At 46.3% G+C, this 17,893-nt stretch overlaps 1 protein-coding gene across 1 annotated transcript; it reads right to left on the reverse strand.

Annotated features, from left to right (window-relative positions):
• Positions 1 to 939: 939 nt before the first annotated feature.
• Positions 940 to 11,936, reverse strand: LRRC55 (leucine rich repeat containing 55). The gene is made up of 3 exons (XM_029957048.1): positions 11,657 to 11,936; positions 9,202 to 10,740; positions 940 to 5,277 (listed from the first exon to the last, which is right to left on the reverse strand). Exons 2-3 carry the CDS (start codon positions 9,920 to 9,922, stop codon positions 5,042 to 5,044), a joined length of 957 nt encoding a protein of 318 aa, XP_029812908.1. The 5' UTR covers positions 9,923 to 10,740; positions 11,657 to 11,936; the 3' UTR covers positions 940 to 5,041.
• Between the last annotated feature and the right edge of the window lie 5,957 nt (positions 11,937 to 17,893).

The following is a 17,893-nucleotide window of genomic DNA, read 5'->3' on the forward strand; positions in this document are numbered from 1 at the left end:
TCTCTAAGTGTTCTGAGTCAGTATCTGTGCTCCTGTTAGTGGCTTTACTCTCTGAATGCAGTATTTGTCCATACCCTATGGCAGTTGGGGTGGAGGGCATACAGCAAGATGGAAATCCCTATTGGTGGAAGGAACCACTTCCTGTTTAGAGCCATTTCCTGCTTGGATCCACTTCCTGCTCAGATCTACTTCCTGCTTGGATCAACTTCCTGTTCAGAGTCACTTCCTCTTTAGTGTATTAAGTAAAAAATGGCTCCCATTGTACTTATACAAGTACACTTTACTCCTCTTTTCTGTCCCTTTTCCCAGGGTACACTATCCAACCATCTCATTTCCAATGGTGTATAGGTAGCATTTGCAAGATCCAAGAGGTTGAGAATCCTCTCCCTTCTCTATTAGCCTATGAGAACAGAGACTGAACTTATACCAGTAGTGTCATCATTCAACCCCTACACCATGCATTTAAATGCCTGGTTTACCTGTATGCCTGAGCGAGGGTCTTTATGGCCACACAACTGGCGTGGGCCATCTCCCTGGCACATGCTCCTAAGTGATGCTAATTAGGTAGGCACACCCACTTGCCTTGGCATGTTTTATAGTTGACCCAAGCTGCAAACACCAACATGTATAAGACATATGCTCTCTTCTTTGTGTAATTTCAGGCACCAAAATATGCCTACACATAGGGGTGTGTGCATACAGACACACGCGTATTCTTTTTTGCCTGGTAGAAATATGCTTCTGTGATGTTCCTTCTACTCCCACACATGCCCCTTCATGGTTGGCACATCTCCTAATTATTCCCATCTACTCCCTCCCCATAGACCTTTTGTGTGTATATTTTGGCACACATTCTCTTGATTCCGCCTAGTTCCTCTTTCTCTCTTTTTCTTTCCCTGCCTCCCTCCCTCTCCCTCCTCTTCACAACTCCTTAGAAAATTTGTTAAACTATACACTCTTTATTATTAATGTGCATTTATGAAAAATTCTTCACAGTTACAAAAGTGCATGGTTATAAAATCATCTCCATACAAAGGATGGCATCTTCCCCTTCCCTGCCCTCCCTAACCCTCCCACCCCCAGACATCAGCATTCCACAGGACAGTGCTTAGAAAAACTGAAAGCTCAGTGGATCCAGAGCTCTCTATCCAATGCCGTGGCAAATATGGCGGTGATTTACACAGGGCCTTGCAACTTGCCTCCTTCACTTCCCTTTTGCCTCCTTCTGAGGTGGGTAGAGCAGACAAGTTTCTCTAGTTTTCGGAAAATTTTCTTCTGAGGAATGAGCAAAGATGTCTCCTAATACTCTTCTAGAGCTGAAAAGGATGTTAGAGCAGTAGCAACAAAGACATCTACAAGGAAAATGGAGGTTGTAGGTCTTTCCTGATGGTTGAAGGGAAATGCCTCTCTTGGTTTGTTCAAATGCCATATACCATTTTCCTTGAAAAGAGCTAGCAGACTCTATAGCAACTCTGGGGACCTATTTCTACAGGATTCCCTGGTAATCCCTAAAGGAATGGAGAAACAGATGAGGGATCATATGAGGGTGACCAGAAGCAGCTGGTCCAGAGTGGTGTGGTGCAGACTTAGGGTCTTTTCTAAAAAAAAATTTTCTTGGTCCAGACTTTGACTGTCACAGCCCTGTTGGTTAACTAAGCTTTGATATCCTCAAGCCCAGCATGAAGGAAACATCTGTGATAAGGACAAATGTCTGAGGGATAGAGAACAGAGGGAAGCAGTGAGGCTGTTGCTGGGCTGCCCCAGCCACATATTTTTCTCTTTTTATACTTTTCTAAGCAGCTCTACCTAACCCAGCCCCAGTGGGATTCCATATTAGTGTATCAAGTGATTCAATAAACAGATGGTCAAGTAATGCCAGGGAACTGAACTCAAGTTCTGGAGAAGTTGACCCCATATCAGTAGATACCCAACATATATGGAACCTCATAAACAGACACATGGATTCAAAGATACCCCAACATTTACATGTTAACTAATCTGGAAAAAATGTATTCAAGACTTGTAGGGATTCCACCATGGTTTCTTGGTCATAAGGGTTGTGTGAACATTTCCAACTAGAGCAGTTAGATTACTTTCAGGTAAGTGTGCTTCTAAAAGCTTGCTTGTGATAGCCTGCACAAGATGGTGGTGGGAGAAATGGAATTCCTTGGCAGGAGGTGAGTTTTGTCATTGTGCTTTAGTCAGCTGGGGACCATCTAGTAGCTAGAATCTGTTCTTTAAAACCCTGTATCCTACTCAGAAAGGTGTGCCATTAACGGAGACTAAATCATCTCATTAGAAAGGACATTTGAATTCAAGGGGCATTTGACATCTTGTTTGGTTCTACTTCTATGCAAAAAAGGTACATATCTTAAAATATATTAACTACATTTCAGCAGATAAGAGTCTCTAGGAGATTATAATAGATGTATATGGTGTCCCTTCATGGGAGGCTTAACTATATGTGTCAGGTCTATTATTTCTAAAAGTTTCACCCCAAATACATTAGACTGTTAGCTTGACTGGTGAAGAGCAGCCCCAGTCCATCTGTGCCTGGGAATAGTGGAAGAAGAGAGCAGGCGCAGTTCTGCTACAGATGTCATAGGAGCAGGGCTCTTGCTCAGATGTTTTAAGTGAGATACAAGGGACACAAGGTTCAAGTACCCCAGGTCCGGAAAAGTTTCTGGGTGCTCTTTTGGTTGACTAGCTTAGGGAAGAATGAGTAAGGGAAGACTTCTTGGAAGATGATATGTTATTTTTCTTTATTCCTTTCCTAAGAAGATGGTATGATGCAAAATTGTTGGAGCTGGGGGCAAGGGAGAAAGCCCCTGTTTTAGTCTTCATCCTGGCCAGCCTTACCAACATGTTGGACTGTTCTTTAACGTCTTCCCATATTCTGCTGAGGTTCTCACCCCATGTCTCCTGCACCCATTGGTCTCTTGCAACACAACACAGCAGGGTTTGAGTAGGAGGAGTTAGCACAGCTTCCTCTCTTGTTTCCCAAAGAACTTCTTTTTTGCATGATTTCCACCGCAGCCACCAATTCTAATGTGTTATTTGAACATTGCAAAGCAGATGTCTCCTATTCAGGTGCTATTTGTGCTGCTCCTATGTTTCAGAGGCTGTGATTTGCCTGCTGTGAGCACATCTAAATCTGTGCAGAAGCTGGGTTTTACTGCCTTTTATTTAGCTGATACACTGAACGTTCATGACTGTTGAATCCAAGGGCCCTCCTGCCCAGCCATCCCAGGTATTCTCTTTCCCAAGCACCTGGGAAAGCTGGAGAGAGAACCCGGTTAGAGTTGAGTCCAGATTTACTGCTTTTCCAAGTCACATCTGCTCTTGAGTCTCTAGTTTCCAGTCTGTGAGATAGGAGTATATGTTTTGTTTGCCTCCCACATAGGGTTGTGAAAAGTCAAGAATGATGCTACAGCATTTTAGGAGCTGTCCAGTGCTGAACAAATGCAGGGAAGAAGCTGATGAAGTTGATGGCAAAGATGGAGATGACGGCAACAATGATGATAATAGTGCTTCACATATCAAGTTACTTGATTTTTGACAGACTGATTAGACACTGTTTCCCTGAATAGAGCTGCCTATCACCTTCCTCCTAGAGTTTACCCAGATAACCTTGGATAAGATACTCATCTCCCTTCATCTGTAAAATGGGAGTAATAAAAACCACCAGGCAGTGTTGCTGTAAGAATTGAAATAAATAAGTCAATAAATTTAAAAGTGACCAGAAGAGTGCCTGGCCCTTGTTGGGAGCACTTATTAATCAGCACTACTTGAATTCAAACTTATATAATTTCAGAGGGAACTGTGATGTTCCCCAGCTTGGATAGGCAAGAAAGAACAGAGGCTTTATTTTGCTTGTTAAGCAACATGTGACTTTGAACTGTCTCTGAACCTTTATTTCCTCATCTGTACAACAGGAACAACTATGCTTACCTCAAAAGATTGTTGTATATGCGTTAAAATAAATTGTCTGTGGAGAGAGCTTATCACAGTGCCTGACACTGGCAAGTGCTTGGTAATTAAGAGCTCTCATACCCTGATGCTTAAATGAGTGAACTGCTTGGAAGAAAGAGCAAATCCTCTTATGGCCATAATTGTGGTGGCCTTCTATCTCTTCAGTCCTGGCTACTCTCATGCTACAGTGCACTTTCTTGATGAGATCCTTTGGTGTGAGCACCGTGGCAAGAATAGTCACATAATTAGGAGTTCCAGGGTGCCAAGACTCTTGCTACCCCATTGCTGGACCTCCTGCTTCCCTCTTCTGAATCCAAAGCTCAAGTGAGAGGCAGGAGACAAGGTAGGAGAAAGGACACTGAAAGTGTCCACCCTCAGCTTGGTACCTGAGACCTCACTGGCAGGCTGCATTTGGTGGACATGATTTGGGAGGCAGTCAATAAGAGGTGGTCTCACCTGGTAGCTCCTGGCAGGAGGCTTAGGGGGATAGCATGGGGGTATACTCTCTTTCTGGAGGCAGTGTTGGGAAACTCCAGGAGCTGAAGGATTGGGTGTCAGAGGGAAGTTTTGGTCCTGTGCCACATCTGCTCTATACTCTATATATTGGTCACTGTTCTCAACACACCATAAATATTTTGGCCTCTGTTATTTGCTCATGTACATCGTTCCTTGTCTACTTGACAAAGCAGACATTTTTTGATGAATCTGTTCACAAATTGCCTCCATCCTTGTAATTCTTGCAGATGTTTCTAGGCACAATTGATGACCGCTCCTCTGAGCTTTCACAACTATGTGCTCAGAGTGCCAACAAATTGCCTTAAAGGGAATAGTTTTTGAATCTCTCTCTTCTATTAGAGGTAAGAGCCTAGGGGACAGGGACTAGGCTAGAGTCATCTAACATTTCCAGTTCTGGCACAGTGTCTGGCCCACAGTTGAAGCTCACACAAAGGTAGTTTCCTGACCTTACTTGGGTCATGAAATGGCCAGATCACCATGGAGCAAGACTGAGCAGTGTCCAGTGGCAGCAGCAGTGGTGGCCAGCAGCATGGAGAGATGCCAGGCACCTACATCAAATCTCTTCCTCTTCACTGGCTTTGCTCCAACGGTGGCAGCAGTTGGCTGTGATGCCCAGAAGGAAGTTGGTGACCACGGAGGCAATGGAGACCACGAAGCCCACAAATGCGATAAAGAGGTAATCGTCCAGGGTCAGGGTCAGGTGGCAGGCCTTGAAGCTCTCCTCAGTGAGGGAGAAGAGTGGGGCACCCTCGACTTCAGGAGGCCCTCGACACTCAGCCAGTTGAGAATCTGCAACACAGAACCAAGGAAAGATGAGGGGACAGAGGAGAGTAAATGGAATGGAGAGTTGCCCACCCCTCCCAAGAGAATTTGAGTCTTTTATTGAGTTTCTATGTGTCAAACATTTCTACTTGCCTTCTTTACTCTCCTCAACAACCCTTGAATCAAATATTTTATACCTATTTTTATAGTTGTGGAGATTGCTGCTCAGAGAGTTTAGTAATTTGTCTCACGTCCACTGATGGTAGGTCTGGGGCTTTCTTATGACATTTTCATCTCCTACAGTAGCTTCCTAACCAGTTTCTGGGCTTCTGTCTTTAAACCATCTCAATGCAATTGGCTGAGTATCTTTCTCACCTGAAGTCCTGTCATGTACTCTGGGCTTGAAACCCTCCCCTGACTTTTTACCTTCCCATGGAATGAAAGCCAAGGTCTTCACTGTGGGCTACAAGGACTCTTTTTTCCCTCTGCTTCTTGTTCACTCTACTCCACCCCCCCACACACTTTTTGATCATTCTTCCATCACCCCGAGCACATCCCTTTTCAGTGTTGAGAGTGTGTGCCTTTGCATTTGTCCTGTGTGAGAGTGCTTCTCTTCTGAATCTTGGCACAGTTCAGTCCCCCATTCCTTTGGGATTTTGCTCAAATATCATCTTACTAATGAGTCTTTTCTTTATGATTCTATATAACATAGTAACTCCACACCACCTCTCTATTTCCCTACTCTGGGGCATTCTCTACTTCCCTACTCTGCTTAATTTCTCTCCAATGTACTTATCATATCTCACTGTTTCTTTATTATCTGTCTTCTCCCCCTTAAATACAAGTTTTTCCCATGGTGTCCCTAGTCATTGAACAGTGTCCTGTCCATGTAAGTGTTCAATGAAACTTTGTTATGTGAATGTGTGGATGAATGATTCTGTCCAACTTGAAAGCATTGGGTCTTTCTACTGTCTCATGTGGCTTTTCCAGGGATATAGCATATAGGGCTATGAGTATGGGCTCTGGAGATACTGGTCCAGGTTCAAATCCCCTCTCTACCCCACACTAGTTGTGTGATTGTGAGTGAGCTGCTTAGCCCCTCTGTGTCTTTCTTTCTTCATCTGTAAAATGATGATATTGATAGTATCCATAACATAGGAATGTAGTGAGGACTCAGTGAGTTAACATATATAAATAATATATTCTTGGTGGATACTAAGCACTATGTAAACATGTACTTTTGTTACTATCCTAGGCTGGTCTTCCTGGACTGGTCAGTGAGGGTCATATTCTGCAATAGTCTTCTGTAGGAGAGGCTTCTCCTTCAGTGGGATTACTTTTCTCTTCATCACTGATGGTCTTACCTCACCCACCCAGGGTCACTTGTACAAACATATGGTGGTTGTCAATGGTTTCAGTTTACTCTGCCTTGGGGGGAAGAGTGGTGTGCAGGTGGTAGTTCTGCCCTGCAGTGCCAGGCACCAGCTTTCCAGCAGGCAGCCATTCCTTTGCTCAGTTGTATAGGCATTAATCAAGCTTCCACCTTGGGCAAGTCTTTTTTTCTCCTTTCTGGCTCTCGTGTTCTCCCTCTGTATGAAGGGAAGAATTCATCCTAAATTGTTTAAGAGAGTCAATATGCAGAACTTTTCTAAATAAAGTGGTACATAAATGTTATTTACTCATCCTGTAGTTTTTGAAAGCAAAGAATAAAATGATGGATTTGGATTGACCTTTTTGAGAAATGGATGAACATCATTCTCCTTAGAAATGAAGAGTTGGTTTGGGGGAGAAGATGCAGTCTGCAGTCCAGGTGGGGGTTCCCTGTTGGCTATATGCACAACACTCCAGACCCTGCTCAGGACAAGGTGGCACCTGGAGTTGAAAATCAAGGGCTCTCTTCTCAGAACTGGAAGATGCAAAACTCCAAAGTCTATTGTGTGCTTGACTGGGGTGGTGGCAAGACAAAGTGAAGTCAGGGAATGTGGGGAAACTGCAGGCAATTGGTATGGGCCCAGCAGAGGAGGCTCTGAGGGCCGCTGGCAGGACCTCAGGGAAGTTCAGGCTGGGACCCTGAGGGCTGGCAAAGCCCTCTGATAATCCAAGTGGCCAGTTTTGAGGTTGAGTATATCCCAAAGGCACCCTTCTGTCCCTCTCTGTTGGGATTTGTCCAAAAACCATGGATAATAGTAGGAGCAAGCAGAAAAAGAAGACAAAGGGAAGATGATTCCTGGTCCTTCCCATGCTGGCAAGTTCTTTGTGCCCAAGAGGAAACATCCTGGAGGATGTGATGTGGTGAAGAGCTTATTCTGTGGAGAGTAGGGAACCTAGGTTTCTAGCTGTGGCCAACTGATGGTTACTTTCCCTCTCTGGGGCTTGGGTCCTTCATCTACCTTGTCATGAGGCTGCCTGGATGGGATCTTGGACCCCTCTCCTGCTCCCCGGGAAGCTGTGCATCTTCTGAAGGGCCTCTGTGATCATAGGAAGAGCCCTTGAGTGTGGTGGAAGCTGTGCTCCAGGGTGTCCTTTCTGTCCTTAGTACACAGGAGAGAGGTGACGGCTTGCAGCCTGCAAGGGGTGAGCAGGTGGGGAGATGGTTCCAGGCTGCCTCCCCTTCATGCCCCCTAGCATTGCCCCATCTCTGTCCCCAGCTATTTTGGTCCCAGAGAACTTCCTCCCACAACTGTGTAGAAACAGTGGAATCGTGACCCACACCCCTCCCCCAAACTATTTTGGTCCTGGGCTCCCCACTCAGTCTTCCTCTCCCTCCTACTTCATTCAGCAACACTCCTTTGGAGCACATGCTGAGCCAGGTTCTGGGAAAGCCCCTGAGATGGTGCCCCCAGCTATTTCCTGCCATTCTACTGCAGGGGGCTGGTGCCAAGACTCAGTGCTGCCACACAAGAGAGCTGGTGACTGGGGCCGCAGCTGAGCACTGCCTGCCTCCAGGTGAGACCAGGGCCCATCAAACCTCTGTGATTCAAGCTCTGTTGGTTCCCAGTGCACACCAAATAGGGATTGATTGGTTAACTTGCTATATCCATTTCTCTTCTCAGTCTTCACCCCATGCCCAAACCTTGCAGAGCTCTGCTAAAGCCCTTTGGCCAGTCCAGAACTCAGTCCCCGACTCCTCCTCTTAGCTTTGGACCTGATTCTTCAGGGTATAGCCAGAAGGCGGTCAGACTGCCAGAGTTTGAATGCTGAGTCCAATACTTAGCAGCTGTGTGGCTTTGGGCAAATTACTGAACCTCTCTGCCCCTTGGTTTCCTTCTCTATAGAACAGTGTGCATTGGAATCTCCTCATGGTTCTCATGAGGATGAAATGAGCTAAGTATAAAATATGTTTAGGACAAAGCATAATAGTAAGTCCTGGCAGAAGTAAGTACTGAAATAGTGTTTGCCCGTTTCTATTTCTTTGAGTTTTCCCAGCACTTTGAATACTTTAAAAAACAGCCTGGTAGAGTAGAATAGGGCTTAGAAGTCAAATAAACTTAGGTTTTATCGAAGATCGCGCTACTCTCTAAATGAGTGGTCCTGAGCACGCCTTTTCATTGTTACAGATCTCAATTTCTTCACCTGCAAAATGGGAGTAACAAAAGTGGGGGTAGATCATGTGTGTCAAGTTCTTGGCTCATGGAGAAAGCTTCAGCACATGCTATTATTAGCTACTCTCCTTTACTATCTGTCTGCCTCAGTAGGTCCTAAGTGCCGAAGAAGCAAGGGCGGCGGGTGTTTCATTAGCGAATGGGTCTCCGGCACCCAGCGAGCACAGCAAGGACTTAATGGATAATAACTGTGGAGGAACAGGGCGGGTGTACACAGAGGCCAGCACAGACCAGGGCCCACACTGGGTGCTAAGAGCTCTTAGTCCCTCCCTGTTCCTTGGAGCCTTTGCTTGCAGCAAAGCAAAACCCTCCGTGTCTGTGGCTGCCCAGTCCTGCCCTCCCGACTGACCTGCAGTACAGCGCTGGATCCGGTTCCGCAACCACTTCAGCAGGGGCTCCATGGTGCAGCCGCACACCCAGGGGTTGCCGCCAATCTGCAGGGTCACCAGCCCCGGCAGGCCCTCGAGGGCCTCGAGGCTGAGGAAGGCCAGGCCCCCGTAGCTGAGGTCCAGGTCTCGGAGGTGTACCAGGCCCTGGAAGGCCTGGGGGTGCACCCTGCGCAGCCACGGGTTGTGGCTCAGGTCGATGTGTACCAGGCCGTGGGCTTCTTGGAACATGTCGGCAGGCACATGGCTGAGGTTGTTGTAGCTCAGATCCAGGTGTGCCAAGCGCTTGGCGTGGAGGAAGAGGCCCGGGGGCAGCTCCACCAAGGAGTTGTTACGCAGATCCAACACCCGGAGCTCCATGTAGCATGTGAGGTAGCCCGGGGGCACGGCCGTGATGCGGTTGTGGGCCAGGCTGAGGTTGCGAGTGTCCATCGGCAGGTCTGGGGGCACGGAGAACAGCCGTTGGCTGCTGCAATCCACCACCTGGTTATGGCACGTACAGAGGACTGGGCAGCTAGTGCCGGCATCCGAGCGCATCACTCCAGATGCCAAGAGGAGGGAGACCAGCAGCACAGCTGGGTGGGGGGGGCCAGGCCAGGGCAGCTGGGACCAGGTGTCACCCATCTTGGGCAGCTGACAACTGCAGGGCTGAAGGGAGCCCACTGGGGCTGGGGCTGTGTCCATGAGTCAAGAGTCAGTGGCTCGGAAAGACAGCTACATCAGGGCCAGAGCCCTGGAAGGTGGGGTTTCTGGGCATGTAATATCATGGCTCAAGCCTTTCTCTGGAGCCTCTAAGCACCAGAGCGCTCCCTAGGTGGGATCCACAGGGTGTCCCCTTTGGAACCCTGAGGGCAACAAATCCAGCCGAGTCCCACAGAGTCTGGAAATTTGATCAAAACTTGAGAGAAGAAGGAACTGAAGATGGGGCTGGACCAGCTGCTAGCGGGTCCTGGAAAGGTCCCTGTAGATCTAGGTTCCTCTCACCCATGACCACTGGGTGCTTCCTCTCTGTATCACGTTGGACAGGTGGTGGAGGGGGTGAAGGGCACAAAAATGCCTGTTGAAGGTCCTGGCACGTCTAAAAACCCTGAGCCCTGTCCCAAGTCTGGGACCGATTAGGAGGCCAGGGCTGCATGTGGGTCTCCAGCATTTGAGGTCTCAGAAGCCATTTTTTCTGGTGGCCCAGGGGGCTCGAGTCCAAGGGGGTCCTGGGGTGGGTGTTCTGGGAAGGGAACCTGGGGCAGAGTGGGTCTCCATTGGCTGCCTCCTGAAAGCTCGAGTCCTCAGCCTCAGCATTTACTGAAACCCCAAGGAGGCTCTTCTTTCCCCAGGTTGGGGAGGACCCCGAGTGACACCCACTGTCGGCTGCCAAGGCTGGAAAGAGCCATGTGTCCTGGAGGTGCAAGAGGGGGGTCAGCTAGGACTGCCTTGGTGACTTCTTGCCAGCCAGCGCGTCTCTCCCAGCCCAGCTCTGTGTTCAGCAGGCGGGGGCAGAATTCCCTCTGTCAACAAGGAAAGCACTCAGGCGGAGATTTCCAGTGCCCTCCCCTCCCTGCTGTCCCTCCTAGGTTCCCTGCCCCCCTTCTCCTCTGTCACCAGCCACAGAGTTCTCTGCATGCTGTGTGTCAGGTGTGGGCAGCAGTGGGCTCAGACCCCACCCTCACATTGTGATTGCCTGCCCTCCTAGAGTTCTGTCCTGAGTGAGATGCATTTGCTTCTCCTCTTAGCCCTTCAGCACCAAACACCCCACCCCTGGGCAAGCTGGCCTGGCTGTTTGCATACCCCTTTCAGACAGGGTTAGCACTCCCCTCTCCCTCTCTCACCCTCTCCCTCCTTTATCTCCTCGCTCCTTTCTCTCTCTCTCTCTCTCTCTCTCTCTCTCTCTCTCTCTCTCTCTCATTCACGTTCACACACACACACACACAGACACACACACACACACAGTTCTCTTTTGATCTCCCCACATTTTGCCCTGCCCTGTGCTCACACCTCCCAGTTTTCTGTCCAACTGGCTTCTGTACACGCACTGCAGAACCCTTTTTCTAGTCTGCCCCCCCATCTTCCACCCTCATGCACATCCCTAGTCCCAGCTCCCTTTCTACAAGTACCCCACTCTGCTCCCTGTCCCCTAGCGTGAGCCCACGCCCACATTTGGTCAGGCAGAGAGACAGAGCAATGACACGCCGGTGTCTCAGCCCTGCCGTCCACCGCATCCCCTGTGGCCCCCGCATCCTCCATGGCCCCTGGCTGTCCTCACTTGTCCTCCCTCACCCCCTCGTTCTGGCAATGCCTCCCTTCCCAGCACTTCCAGCCTCAATCCCGCCCACTGGGAAATCACCCAGGTTCTTTATCCAGACCCATTTTTCTGAACCCCAAGATCTCCCTAATATTCCCACAGGCCCTCAGGAGCTCACTTACTCTGTTGCAAGGACACAGCCATCAATCTGCAGCAGACATGGGTCTCCCTCCCTCATCCTGGAATCCCGCTTGCTGCTTCAGAACAGACTGCCTCCCCGGCACTTCCCCTCCCCCGGCTTCTCGTTTTCCATGGCTCCTGGATCCTGGGGCAGCATCCTCTGTGGTTTCCTGTCCTGTGCTCCCGGTGCCTGGCCGGTCCCCTTCTTTTACTCAAACGGGGAATCAGAGGATGCTTAGAAGAAAGTTCACAGAATCCTCTGAATGCTTCTTCCCGAAACTCAGCTGGTGCTGAGGCTGCTGGGGTATGTGGCTTCCGCCAGGTCTTCCCCTCCCTCCGCCTTCCTTTCCTCTCTCCCCCTCCTCTCTCCCTTTTTCGCTCCCTTTTTTCCTCGAGGGCCAGGTACTGACGTTTCACTGTCTCTTAGCAACTGCCTCCACATCTCTGAGCAACAGGAGAGCTGGCTATGGACCCCACCAAGAAGAGAGAGAAGAGAATGAAGCAGCAGCAGAATCCACAGCCACCTGCCGGTCCCAGCCCTAGGGCAAGGGAGACATAGGGGGAGGGGCAGGGCAGGGGCGAAGGCAGAGGGACAGGGAGGGGAGAGGGCAAAAGGGCCTTCTGGGAGAGGCTGGGATGGGGGCAAATCAAGGGTCTGGAACCTGAGATAGAGGAGTGGGTGTTTATGGGCATTGGGCATCAGGCCCAGAAGGGAAAATAGAGAGGGGCTGGAATGAAGAAAGGAACTTCTTGAGGAGAGGGGGGTGAAACTGGGGAAGGCAGTGAAGACATGAAGAAGGATGGAAGGAAAGAAGAGAAGTGCATGTGACAAGTTTGCTCACTTGATGGGATATATCTGTTCAGTACATATGTAGCATCTGTCTCCCTGGGTCTGAATATATATATTGGTCACCAGGTATCAGGTAGCTGGACTGGCTCAGGGCTTATCAGGAGCAATTATAGAAAGTGAGACCTTTCTGTGTTCCTTAATTGTCTCTAATTCCTGACCCCACAAGCTCAGAGAATTTTGAGTTGCAAAGGGCAAAGTAACAGGTCAGGTGGAGTACCTGGGGCTGCAGATACACTCAGCTCTGTTTCTAGGAGTGTGGAAACTGCCAGAAAACCTCATGGTCTTGACCTTTTTCTCCAGGTCCCAAAAACTCTGCCCTCCTGTTTCCATCTCTCCAAGTTCCCTGTCCCTCTCCCCACGGACTGACCTCACAAGAGGGTGAAGACTGCAACATCTCATTGAAAAAATCTCTAGCTGACCTGCATTTGAAAAAATTATTGGACAAGTTCATATGGTCAAAGAGCTGGCTCATTTCCTCTTTTTAATAATTATTTATTGAGCGCTGACAGGGTGCCTGGTGCTTGGGTACATGGTGGACATATGGCTGCTGGTAAGATGGGTGAAGACTTTGCCATGACAGAGGTCATCTTAGTCCTGTGTGTTCACTCAGTTGATCTGGGATCTCTTCTATTTAAGTAATATCTTAAGTCTTTGGGGGAGATCAAAATTGAGGAACAGAAAACATGTGTTAAGTGCTAGAGATTCTAGGCATGTATATAGTCTTCTGAATCTTCTCTAATATGATGATTCTTTCCCTTTTATGGTCTTACGAGTCCTGCTGCTAAGCATTTTCCTCATATTCTTCTCATTTTGAATCTTTTATGTTCTACGGTACAGAGTAGCAAGGTAGCTACTTCATTAATATTTATATATTGAATTGGCTGAGGTAAATATGATTTGTATCTCCCCCTCGCTTAAAGAAGGGAAGAGTTCTTAACTCATTTATGAGCTTAGAAATAAAATGTTAATCTTAATGCACAAAACAGATCAACACATTGAAACAAGTAATCCATTATAAACAAGGAGTATGGGCAATGTTGGCATTGCCTCAGTAAGGCAAAGTTAGCATTAACATTAAATGAAAAATGATAGAAAATGTAATTATTTCAATAGAGACGAAGAAAGGTAATCAGAACATTTCTTTTTTTTTCTTAACTGTTTATTTATTTATTTTTGAGAGAGAGAGAGAGAGAAGGGAGAGAGAGCACAAGTGAGGGAGGGGCAGAGAGAGGGAGACACAGAATCTGAAGTAGGGTCCAGGCTCCAAGCTGTCAGCACAGAGCCCGACACCGGGCTCGAACCCATGAACCGTGAGATCATGACCTGAGCTGAAGTCAGATACTCAACTGACTGAGCCACCCAGGTGACCCTTAAAATTTTTTTAACCTTTGTTTATTTATTTATTTATTTTTTCATAATATTTTATTGTCAAATTGTTTTCCATATAACACCCAGTGCTCTTCCCCTTAAGTGCCCTCCACCATCACCACCACCTCTTTTCCCCCTCCCCCTTCCCCTTCAACTCTCAGTTCATTTTCAGCATTCAATAGTCTCTCAAGTTTTGCATCCCTCTCTCTCCCCCACTCTCTCTCCCTTCTCCACTCCCCCTGGTTCTCCATTAGGTCTCTCTTGTTTTCCTGCTAGACCTATGAGTGCAAACATATGTTTATTTTTGAGAGAGAAAGAGAGCACGTGAGCACACAAATGAGGGAGGTTGAAGAGAGAGAGAGGAAGACACAGAATCCAAAGCAGGCTCTTCAAACCCACTAACTCTGAGATCATGACCTGAGCTGAAGTCAGATGCTCAACTGACTGAGCCACCCAGGCACCCCAATCAGAACATTTCAATGTTTAGTGTTGGCTAACAGCACAGTAAAAAACAAACAACAAAGAATGGAGGTTTCTTCCTTTACACAATATGAATTTTATTTACAATAAGACCAATAATATGAGTAAAGGAAAGTACTTGTGACAATTTCCTTAAAAAATAACTACACAAGAATGCCCTGTCACCATTTGAAACTACAGTTTTCTGGCCTGTAGCATTGGGATAATAACAGTCATGGTGTCTAACTCATGGGGTTGTTTTATGGTAAAGGAGTCGTTATTACTAAAGTTCTTGGAGGAGACAGCGTGAACACTACAGATGTGTTTGTTAAATGAACAAATAAAACACATGGCAGAGTATAAAATTGCTGAAATGGTTAGGCAGAAGGGAAAACAAATTGCACAAAAGTGGGAAATGAAGGAAGGAAAATACCACACTTGCATGTGATTTGAATATATTCTGGAGCAGGGTAAGAAACCCCCACTGACGTGCATATAATGTCTTCTGTAAAAAAGAAAAGTCAGATTAAATGAGAACAGAAATCTTTTCAATGATCTTTTACCCAGAATCATTCTATGTTAAGGATTAAAGCATCGTTTCCCAAACAGGTGTCTCATGGTATACTCTGCGCCATGACGAAAAGGTTTGTTCTCAAATAAATTGAGTTAAACATAATGAAACAAATTTATTTATTGCCAGATTTCTCAGGGCTTTTATTGTGCAAATGTTCATGGTGACTCACCAAGGGAAAGGACTGGGGAAGGGGGAAGGATGTATCATGTCCAGCACTTCTCTTACCCAGAGTACCTGGCTACTTCCTTTCACAGAGTGACTTTCTCTTGCTTATCAGCCTTACAGAGGGAGTGATTCAATTTTGAGCCCCAGCAAAATGATAAATTATTACATACCATGGCCTTTCCTGGCCTCTTGCAAGTTATTGAAACCGTGACTGTTCAATCATGAATGTCAAGGATTTACTCTACTAGGAAAATACACAGAAATTAATCTTAGACTTGTAGATACAAATGAGTTGAAAAATCATTTTTCTAATTATGATTTCTTGACATATATGGCAAATGAGTTGAGATAATGACAGAAAACCTTTAAATACATGAGAATAAATGTAATCTACCACATGAGAAATTTGTTCAGGGACAATTATGAAGCCTCAAGAGAGTGAAGATACAGAAAGAAATGGAAAGTTAATCTCTCTAGTTACTGGGAAAGCTTAAAATAGGAAAGATGACTTTGCGTTTTGAAGTATAATAATTCAGTGAAGTATTTAGCAGAATATGGTGAACTGGTGGTAGAAGCCATCAGGGGAAAATGAACAAGAATGCACAGATGATGTTAATGAAGATGATGATGATGACAGGGAATGCTGAGCAGTAGAAGTGGTGGACTTTCCTAACTAAAAGATTAAAATGTATGTTGCAAACTGGGGCGTGTGGGTGGCTCAGTTGGTTAAGTGTCTGACTCTTGGTTTCAGCCAAGATCTCACAGTTCAGGGGGTTGAGCCCTGCATCTGGCTCTGTGCTGACAGCACTGAGCCTGCTTGGGATCTCTCTCTCCACCCACCTCTCTGCCCCTCCCAGGCTTGTTTCCTCTCTAAAAATAAATAAATAGACATTCTCATTATCCGAATAGAGAATTGAAAAATGAGAAACAAAGCCACAGTGTTGAAAGTCATTTTTGAGTAAGAAATGTTACTGAGACATTAAAGCCATACTTCATTTTTCTACATTGAAGAAGTTCCAAATGGCCCAAAGAATTAAAGAGAGAAACAAACAATAACAAAATGCAAATCAGGGAGAAAACAGAATAGCACATTTATCCCAGCTGTGGAGAGAAGATGTCTTTCTGTGTGTCAAGGAAACAGAGAATGTCATTTGCAACAAGATGGCTTCTGGCAAACACAAAACATTGAAAGACAACAAGGTTTCCTTGGGCAAAAAAAATGATGAAACAAAATGAGAGAGAAAGGAAAGAAACTCAATGAAAAAACAGATTTTAGACATAAGTGATTTGAAATAATCTAAACAAAATATGTTAATAAATGTTATGGGTATCATTTTAAAATTGATAGAATACTATATTTCTGTGATGCAAATACAGAAAATAAAGTATTGTAGTTGTTAATTATACCTCAATAAAAACTAAAACAGAAGAAAACCCAAAATGCCTTGGTAAGCAAGGTCCTACAATGGCCCTTGTGGTAGGTTGAATAATGACCCTCAAAGATGTTTTTATTCTAAACCCCTGAAACCTGTGATTATGTCACCTTATAAGGCAAAAAAGACTTTGTTGATGTGATTAGATTAAGGATCTTGGGATGACATTATCCTAGATCAACCAGGTGGGTCTAATGTAACAACAAAGACCCTTCAAAGGGAAAGGGAGGTAGGAAAGCCAGAGAAGGAGGTCTGATGGGGGAGGCAAGGGTTGAAGATGCTCCCTGCGGATGGAAGAAGGGGTCAAAAGTCAAGGAATGCAGACAGCCTCTAGTAGCTGAAAAAGCAAGATTCTCTCCTAGACGCTCCGAAGGAATATAAACTGGGCACCCCATCCTAGGCTTGTGACGTCCAAAATGGTAAGGTAATATAATTGTTTTAAGCCGCTAAATTTGTGGTAATTTGTTATAGCAACAGGTCACTGAAATGACCCTCAAGAGCCCCATTCCCTGGTCACATCTCGTTTACTCCCTTCTGCTTGAGTTTCCGCCAATTTTGTGAATATGATGAGATATTGCCCCCATGATTATCCCCATAGTCAGTTGACTTTGTGTTAATCAAAAGGAAGATTACCCAGGTTGGTGTTACCTGATCAGGTGAACCCTTAAGAGGGATATTGTCCCTTGCCAGCTCTTAGAATGGGAAGGGGGCAGGTGGAAAGGGCCCAAGAGCCCTCTAGTTGCTGAGTCTGACCCCTGGCCAACAGCCAGCAAAGAATCTGCAAGGACGTGGTTCTGCCAGTGAATTTAGAGGATGGCTTGGAGATCCAGATGACAAGACAGCTGGCCAATGAGTTGATTTCAGCCTCTCGAAATATGCTGGGCAGGCAGCGCAGCTGCGCTCTGCCAGGACTATAGAGGGCCATAAACTAATATGTGAGTGTGGTTCTCAGCCTGTGGTAATTTGTTATGTCATGTGGAAAAATGCATGGTTTCTCTAGACAGTAAACACAGAGCAATAAAATCTATTTTGTGATAATATGCTAACCCAGTAACAGTAAAAACATCTGTGAGATTCCACGTGCTGGGTTTGGAGGAATCAGAAATGTGCACATTTACTGCCGATGCCAGCAACTGGCTCAGACACACTTAGCAAATTGCTTGCACCTTTGACTTAGTAATTAGTAAGAAATTAGTTCATGCAAAAATATTCAGAGCAGGAATATTTATGATAAGGGAAAAGAAGGGAATGATACAAATGGCCAGCCATAGAGGGTGCTAAGAAAACATCATATTAATATGCAGGAAATGCCAAGGAGAGCCTTGTTAATTGTGGCACCCGGAGGGGTACTGTTGCTGCCCAGGAAGGGTGCAGAGTCATGTTAACTGAA

Source organism: Suricata suricatta, chromosome 11 (genome assembly GCF_006229205.1).
Source record: "Suricata suricatta isolate VVHF042 chromosome 11, meerkat_22Aug2017_6uvM2_HiC, whole genome shotgun sequence".
In the NCBI taxonomy this organism is placed as follows: domain Eukaryota; kingdom Metazoa; phylum Chordata; class Mammalia; order Carnivora; family Herpestidae; genus Suricata; species Suricata suricatta.

Bases quoted from the DNA above. Each gene is read 5' to 3' on its own strand.
- LRRC55 (XM_029957048.1), bottom strand. From the start codon at position 9,922: ATGGACACAGCCCCAGCCCCAGTGGGCTCCCTTCAGCCCTGCAGTTGT. The intron at 5,278-9,201 runs GTCAGTCGGGAG...TCTGTGTTGCAG, and splicing joins GATCCAGCGCTGTACTGCAG to ATTCTCAACTGGCTGAGTGT.